This window comes from Heptranchias perlo, unplaced genomic scaffold (assembly GCF_035084215.1).
Source record: "Heptranchias perlo isolate sHepPer1 unplaced genomic scaffold, sHepPer1.hap1 HAP1_SCAFFOLD_1279, whole genome shotgun sequence".
Lineage (NCBI taxonomy): Eukaryota > Metazoa > Chordata > Chondrichthyes > Hexanchiformes > Hexanchidae > Heptranchias > Heptranchias perlo.
In genome coordinates, this window is record NW_027138515.1 from 14,774 (window position 1) to 23,790 (window position 9,017).

At 46.5% G+C, this 9,017-nt stretch overlaps 1 protein-coding gene across 1 annotated transcript; it reads left to right on the plus strand.

Moving 5' to 3' along the window:
* The first annotated feature begins 1,556 nt into the window (after positions 1-1,556).
* Positions 1,557-8,773, plus strand: LOC137308303 (pleckstrin homology domain-containing family H member 1-like). The gene is made up of 3 exons (XM_067977106.1): positions 1,557-1,912; positions 4,268-4,351; positions 8,490-8,773. Exons 1-3 carry the CDS (start codon positions 1,715-1,717, stop codon positions 8,616-8,618), a joined length of 411 nt encoding a protein of 136 aa, XP_067833207.1. The 5' UTR covers positions 1,557-1,714; the 3' UTR covers positions 8,619-8,773.
* Positions 8,774-9,017: the final 244 nt, after the last annotated feature.

The window sequence follows — 9,017 nt, forward strand, 5'->3', positions numbered from 1 at the left end:
CCCTCCCCATCACACTGTATTAAACATTCATTCCCCCCTCCCCATCACACTGTATTAAACATTCATTCCCCCCTCCCCATCACACTGTATTAAACATTCATTCCCCCCTCCCCATCACACTGTATTAAACATTCATTCCCCCCTCCCCATCACACTGTATTAAACATTCATTCCCCCCTCCCCATCACACTATATTAAACATTCATTCCCCCCTCCCCATCACACTATATTAAACATTCATTCCCCCCTCCCCATCACACTATATTAAACATTCATTCCCCCCTCCCCATCACACTGTATTAAACATTCATTCCCCCCTCCCCATCACACTATATTAAACATTCATTCCCCCCTCCCCATCACACTGTATTAAACATTCATTCCCCCCTCCCCATCACACTGTATTAAACATTCATTCCCCCCTCCCCATCACACTATATTAAACATTCATTCCCCCCTCCCCATCACACTATATTAAACATTCATTCCCCCCTCCCCATCACACTATATTAAACATTCATTCCCCCCTCCCCATCACACTATATTAAACATTCATTCCCCCCTCCCCATCACACTATATTAAACATTCATTCCCCCCTCCCCATCACACTGTATTAAACATTCATTCCCCCCTCCCCATCACACTATATTAAACATTCATTCCCCCCTCCCCATCACACTATATTAAACATTCATTCCCCCCTCCCCATCACACTATATTAAACATTCATTCCCCCCTCCCCATCACACGATATTAAACATTCATTCCCCCCTCCCCATCACACTGTATTAAACATTCATTCCCCCCTCCCCATCACACTATATTAAACATTCATTCCCCCCTCCCCATCACACTGTATTAAACATTCATTCCCCCCTCCCCATCACACTGTATTAAACATTCATTCCCCCCTCCCCATCACACTATATTAAACATTCATTCCCCCCTCCCCATCACACTATATTAAACATTCATTCCCCCCTCCCCATCACACTATATTAAACATTCATTCCCCCCTCCCCATCACACTATATTAAACATTCATTCCCCCCTCCCCATCACACTATATTAAACATTCATTCCCCCCTCCCCATCACACTATATTAAACATTCATTCCCCCCTCCCCATCACACTGTATTAAACATTCATTCCCCCCTCCCCATCACACTATATTAAACATTCATTCCCCCCTCCCCATCACACTGTATTAAACATTCATTCCCCCCTCCCCATCACACTATATTAAACATTCATTCCCCCCTCCCCATCACACTATATTAAACATTCATTCCCCCCTCCCCATCACACTATATTAATCATTCATTCCCCCCTCCCCATCACACTATATTAAACATTCATTCCCCCCTCCCCATCACACTATATTAAACATTCATTCCCCCCTCCCCATCACACTTTATTAAACATTCATTCCCCCCTCCCCATCACACTATATTAAACATTCATTCCCCCCTCCCCATCACACTATATTAAACATTCATTCCCCCTCCCCATCACACTGTATTAAACATTCATTCCCCCCTCCCCATCACACTATATTAAACATTCAATGCCCCCTCCCCATCACACTGTATCACAGGGTTTTAATTGGTTACCATCCCTGGCCATGAGGCCACCCCATATCCTTGACATCCCCAGCTTCATCTGGCAGCATTCATCCATTAACAACAACTTGTATTTACACAGAACCTTTAATGTCGGATTTCTCTTCTAAATCTCGTTTTTCTTTTAACGCTGATCAGGTGCAGGCAATGAGGGAGAAATTGAAAGCAGCCAATGTCCAGACCAGTGAATCGGAGAATAGTTTATACAAGAGGTACCAAGAGGTGACCAATTCGCTGCAGGAGAAGGACGATGCGATTCAGAGGCTGGAACAACAGTTGGACAAACAGGTACCTCAGCAAAATACATTGCAATTGTCAGTTTGGCTTCAAACGTAATTACATATCTTTAAGTTATTTGAAGATCAGGCAAGACCTTGAAAAACCTTTATTTAAAAAAAAATCTCTTTTTTTTAACTTACATTAATTCTGCAGAGCAAGATTCCACTGGGTCGCTCCAATGGTTCAGTGTATAAATGCTTGTGTAATATTTTTCTTATTCATTCTCGGGATGTGGGCTTCGTCGAAAGGCCAGCATTTATTGTCCATCCCTAATTGCCCTTGAGAAGGTGGTGGTGAGCCGCCTTCTTGAACCGCTGCAGTCCGTGTGGTGAAGGTTCTCCCACAGTGCTGTTAGGTAGGGAGTTCCAGGATTTTGACCCAGCGACGATGAAGGAACGGTGATATATTTCCAAGTCAGGATGGTGTGTGACTTGGAGGGGAACTTGGAGGTGACAGTGTTCCCATGTGCCTGCTGCATTTGTCCTTCTAGGTAGTGGAGGTTGACGGGTTTTGGGAGGTGTATAGAAAGCTGTATAGAAATATATTTATATATTAAGCAGTATAGAAAAGGAAGATCCCAGATTCAATGACCAATGATGCTGATCACAGCAGAAGGCAGTAGGGAACATATAACTGGCTTCAACCCCTGGGTTAGGCATGGAAGGGATGAGCCAGAGTTTCAGCTCCTTATCACCATCCAGTGATCTCCTACTGCATAAGCATATGTGGGGATTTCCTTGTAGGACAGGGTTGTGCTCCGCTATGGTTCCCCACCCCAGGCTGATAGCCTGCCAACTCTCACTGTCTCGGCTCATGGACGAAAGATGGTTATTTGGGTGACGTAGCAGAGAAGAATTCTCACCATATGCGTCAGTACCCTCGTGCCTCGAGGAGACGAGGGGTGGGGGGGCAAACAGGAGATAATGAAAACCTTGGGGTGTGAAATGGGTCTTCAGCAATAGAGCGAAATCGGACCCTAGCCAATCAGCAATAGAGCGAAATCGGACCCTAGCCAATCAGCATTAGAGCTAAACGGGCCATAGCCAATAATCAGTAGAGCGAAACGGGCCATAGCCAATAATCAATAGAGCAAAACGGGCCATAGCCAATCAGCAGCCTATTCACTATGGCCTATTTTGCACTACCACCAAAGACCGATTTCACCCCCATCATTTCTAAAGCTGGTCACTCGGTGTGAGCATCCAGTTACTAAATTTTAATCTGGAAAAAAAAACGTAGGCCAAAACTGTAGCATAGACTGGAACTGGCTCTCACAATATTTACATGTCAAAGGATTGAAAAGTCCCCTCTTTGTAAATCACATGTGCCTCACTCGGCCCCCTCCCCTAAATGCTACAGACAATAGATTGCAACATCAGCAGTGGTAAAAAGGAAGGAACTTGTATTTATGTAGCGTCTTTCACCACGTCATGAAGCACTTCACAGCCAACAAAGTACTTTTGAAACGGTCCCAATATTTACAGGGAGCTGTAGCAGCCAGGAAACCTGGAAGTGCAGGTTTCCCAGAGGTCCTGCACACAGCCAGCTCCCACAAACATACTGACCAGATAATCTGTTTTAATGATGTTGGTTGAGGGATAAATATTGGCCAGGACACTGGGGAGAACTCCCCTGCACTTCTTCAAGATAGCATCATGGGATCTTTTACATCTACCCAAGAGGGCAAATGGGGCCTTAGTTTAACATCTTATCTGAAAGTCGGCACCTTTGACAGTACAGCACACCCTTGGTACACATACTGGGAGTGTCAGCCTAGACTACATGTTCAAGTCTCTGGAGTGGGGCTTGAACCCACAACCTTTAGACTCAGTGGTAAGAGTGCTACCCACTGAGCTACAGCTGACACCTTATAAGCATGGCAGTCGTATTGTGGGTGACCCTTCAATCCACACCAATCCATCCATTTTAAATGAGTTACCATTGGCGTTGGATTGGACAGCCCAGGTTTGGCTGAGGTGACACTCGCACAATTTTCCGGATCAATGGGCTGGGAGGTTTAGGAAGGAATTTTTCCCGCCTCCTTTCCCAATTATAGGTCATGTGACCACCGAGGTGTTTAAGAATCACATCTAACATTATTACTATTTGAACAGAGAGGCGTGTTTTGTTTTCATTGTGTGTGTGTGTGTGTGTGTGTTTGTGTGTGTGTGTGTAATTGCTGTTATTTATTTTACCTCTGAGAGGGCTTAGAACCTAATCTTGTGTCTTCGTCGCCAAACTTGCCAAGTTCTCGGTCCATGTCACCTGTTTACGTTTGTCCCGGTTTGTGGTTTATGCAAAATTTTCAAAAAAAAATTCCCATTCAAGGTGCGAAAAAACTTTCAATTTCCCTTCACTTCTCAGAATCAATTGAGAGCCCAGGAGGCGAAGGTGATTGAAGAGAAGGCGGCCAGAATCAAAGAGTGGGTGACGTTTAAGTTAAGAGAAGTAAGTGCTGAGTTCTGGTTCCGGGTGTAGCCTTGATGTGATTTGTGGGGTTGAGTGAAGCCACTTTAGAGAGGATGGAAGTACTGAACCCTCCCAGATTGCTGCACTCCTCCAGTTCAGGCAACTTGCTCATCCCCAATTTTCATCGCTCCACCATTGGCGGCAATGCCTTCAGCAGTCTGGGCCCTAAGCTCTGGAATTCCCTCCCTAAACCTCTCCGCCTCTCTACCTCTCTCTCCTCCTTTAAGATGCTCCTTAAAACCTACCTCTTTGACCAAGCTTCTGGTCACCTGTCCTAATATCTCCTTATGTGGCTCGGTGCCAAATTTTATTTTATAATCGCTCCTGTGAAGTGCCTTGGGACGTTTTACAATGTTAAAGGCGCTAAATGCAAGGTTTTGTTGTTGAATCTCCTCACGGCCTCCAGCTTCCTCCCTTTGGCATGAGCTATAGGGTGGGGGGGAGGGATTTCAACTCACACTTCCAGGTCTTCATGACGTTACCCAGAAAGACCTGGGTGTGAGGCTCTGTGGGAATGGCCTCGAGCAGCACATTTATTGAGAAGCTCAGATTTATTGGTGCAGTCCAGGGGATTTAAAACTCTTGTTTTTCTGTGTGGGAGGGAGTGCTCCTTCCGCTGATGTCGGCACTCCTGAGGACAACCCCCTTCTCCCCCCCCCCCCCCCCCCCCCCCCCTCCAACTCCCACACCTCCCCCGGCCACCCTTATAAAAAGCAGCAAAGGAGAAGGGTGTTATTGCTGCGGAGAATGGTTTCCTTAATGTACAGCAACAAAAATAAAGTGTTAATAAGTCAACAAATAGTGGTTCAAGAGGAAGGCCCACCACCACCTTCTCAAGAGCAACTCGGGATGGGCAATATATATATGAAGAGGCAGATATCTGGTCCTCCCCCCAGATCCCTTCAAGGACCCTCCCCATCGACCCCCCCAAACCCGTACCCAAGTTCTGGGACCACGGTGTCCTCACAAACCGAGGCCGGAGAGGGGCCATTTAATGGTCAGGAAATGACCGAGGATGGAGAGGGGCCATTTAATGGTCAGGAAATGACCGAGGATGGAGAGGGGCCATTTAATGGTCAGGAAATGACCGAGGATGGAGAGGGGCCATTTAATGGTCAGCAAATGACCGAGGATAGAGAGGGGCCATTTAATGGTCAGCAAATGACCGGAGATGGAAAGGGGCCATTCAATGGTCAGAGAGTGACTGGGGCCATTCAATGGTCAGAGAGTGACTGGGGCCATTCAATGGTCAGAGAGTGACTGGGGCCATTCAATGGTCAGAGAGTGACTGGGGCCATTCAATGGTCAGAGAGTGACTGGGGCCATTCAATGGTCAGAGAGTGACTGGGGCCATTCAATGGTCAGAGAGTGACTGGGGCCGTTCAATGGTCAGAGAGTGACTGGGGCCGTTCAATGGTCAGAGAGTGACTGGGGCCATTCAATGGTCAGAGAGTGACTGGGGCCATTCAATGGTCAGAGAGAGAGAGGGGCCATTCAATGGTCAGAGAGAGAGAGGGGCCATTCAATGCTCAGAGAACGACCACACTTCTTTCCCTGTGCGTAAAACTTGGCACAACCAGAGGGGCGAATTGAAAGAAAATAGCGACTCAGTCAATGTACAAAGAGAAGAATGAGAAGTCATTTTCACTTTCCTGTGCCTGCCCTGAAGGCTTGGTCCCATCGCAGGGAATGTCGGTCACTTGCCATTTTAATTCTCCATCCCACTCCCACTCTGACCTCTCGATCCTCGGCCTCTTACTCTGTTCCAATGAAACTCAACGGAAGCTCGAGGAACAGCCCCTCATCTTTCGATTAGGCACTTTACAAACTTCCAGACTCAACACTGATTTCAATAACTTCAGATCAGAATCACCGCTCCCATTTTTTCAGTCAGCGGGTGCTGGTAATGGTTCTGATGTTGCCGTTTACAGCACCTCCTGATCAATCTTTTGTTTCTTTACCTGTCCCATTCCCACCCTCCTTTCCTTGCACCATCGTCCCTCGTGTCATTTAATCACTCCTGCCCTCCACCCTATCACAGACCTTCCCTTTTGTTCTTTCCTCCTCCCCCCTCCCTCCCCCTTTCCCTGGCTCTGTATTTGCTTAAAAACTGTTAAACCTTCAACTTCTTCCAGTTGTGATGAACGGTCACTGACCTGGAACATTAACTCTGTTTCTCTCTCCACAGACTTGCTGAGCTTCTCCAGCATTTTCTGTTTTTATTTCAGATTTCCAGCACCCGCAGTATTTTGCTTTTGATGCAGGGAATGTTGTTCTCACCTGATCTCCACTCGCATGTACCTTCTAGCATGGAGTGTTTGGATAGGGACTAGGGGGAGGAACCCTGTCATAGTCTCCCCATCTCTCTTCCCCACCACCCCGAATAGTTATGGGATGCTGAAATCGTCTAACTGAGTGTAGCCCATAGATTGAGCTGACCCCTTCCTGATACCACACCAGGTGCTGCATCCAGGCAATACATCATCATTCCGGAATCTCAGAACATTCCTTGATCTCTGACCTGCTGTTATCGTGAAATGAGTAACGTGCATTCCAGCGCTGAGATGTCAAAATATTATTAAACACCTCGAGCCTGGACTTAACCATTTGGGAGAAGCTCCCGCTCTTTATTTATTTCTCACCTCGTTCCCCCCTCCCCTCCCACAAAGGCACTGGCTCGTGACGCAGTATCAGGGCCCATAACCGTCGTTCTTCATAGGTGCGCCTAGATGGTGCAAAGCAGAATGCTATTCGACCACAAGGGCATCACAGATGAGCCTTATCCTGCCCTCAACCAAAGGTCGCTTGCTTGTACTTTCTAGCATAGGAACATCGCGAGAACATAGGAACAGGAGGAGGCCATTCAGCCCCTCGAGCCTGTTCCACCATTCAATTAGATCATGGCTGATCTGTATCTTAACTGCATCTATCCCCATTGATTCCATAACCCTTAATACCCTTACCCAACAAAAATCTATCAATCTCAGTTTTGACATTTTCAATTGACCCCCAGCCTCAACAGCTTTTTGGGGGAAAGAGAGTTCCAGATTTCCACTACCCTTTGTGTGAAGAGATGCCTCCTGACATCACCCCTGAACAGCCTAGCTCTAAATTTAAGGTTATGCCCCCTTGTTCTGGACTCTCCCATCAGAGGAAATAGTTTCTCTCTATCTACCCTATCAAATCCTATAATCATCTTAAACACCTCAATTAGATCACCCATTAATCTTCAATACTCGAAGAGATGAAGGTCCATTCTAGGCAACCTGGCCTCATAATTGAACCCTTTTGGCCCCAGTATCATTCTAGCAGAGGTCAGAGGTCACTGGATAACAATATGGAACGGAAACTCTGACTGCTTTTAATTTTGTTTTTCTCTTCCCCAACCCAAGGTTCTTTGACCATCTACATGACCCCTGCATCTCCCTCAGCTGAGATCATTTACCTCAGCACAGATTATGATTGGAAGCTGAAATCGTCCTGACCGGGTTGGGGGCGGGAGCTGGCCCTTTAATCCCCTGGGCTTCAAATTTTGCTAACAACAATAACAACCTGCATTTATATAGCGCCTTTAACAGAGTAAAACGTCCCAAAGCTCTTCACAGGAGCGATTATCAAACAAAATTTGACCCCGAGCCACATAAGGAGATATTAGGACAGGTGATCAAAAGCTTGGTCAAAGTGTTAGGTTTTACGGAGTATCTTAAAGGAGAAGAGAGAGAGGTAGAGAGGTTTAGGGAGGGAATTCCAGAGCTTATGGCCTAGGCAGCTGGAGGCATGGCCGCCAATGGTGGAGCGATTAAAATCGGGGATGTGCAAGAGGCCAGAATTGGAGGAGCGTAGAGATCTCGGAGGGTGGTAGGGCTGGAGGAGGTTACAGAGATCGGGAGGGGCGAGGCCATGGAGGGATTTGAATGGGAGGATGAGAACTTGAGGGGAAGCTAGATAAACACATGAGGGAGAAAGGAAGAGAAGGATATGCTGATAGGTTTAGATGAAGAAGGGAGGGCGGAGACTAGAGTGGAGCATAAACACTGATATAGACCTGTTGGGCCTAAAGGCCTGTTTCTGTGCTGTACATTCTATGTAATTCTTTGTTTTCCACTTTTTTGTTAAGCTGGAATTCGAAAATCATCATCTGAAAGTGACTACCCGCAAGCAAGCTGAACAGATTCAGGCCCTGCACACCAAGATTCAAGGTACAAAGGCCCATCTTTTACTGGAATTGGAGGCAAAACAGCCTTAAAATGGGAAATAGCGCCACTTGTTTGATGTCCCACTTTTCCTTTATATTCTTGCCCACTGACTGACTCACTGTAGCGTAAAATTGTGAAGAATCAGAAGAAATCATTGGTCTATCTGCATGGTCCCGAAGTTTAAAAAATGACCATTTGCACTGTCCTACCCCTTCAATCACTTTATCCAACAAACCGTCATCCAGTCCCCTCTTAAACTAGCCCACACAATCTTCCTCCCCCGAGGGAGGCAGTCTGTCCCATATATTCACCATTCTCTGTGTAATCTAAACTGTCTGTTCACCCTCCCTCTCCTGGTGTTCAGGCCAATATTTATTCCTCAACCAACATCACTGAAACAGATTAGCAGATCATTTATCACATTGCTGTTTGTGGGATCTTGCTGTGCG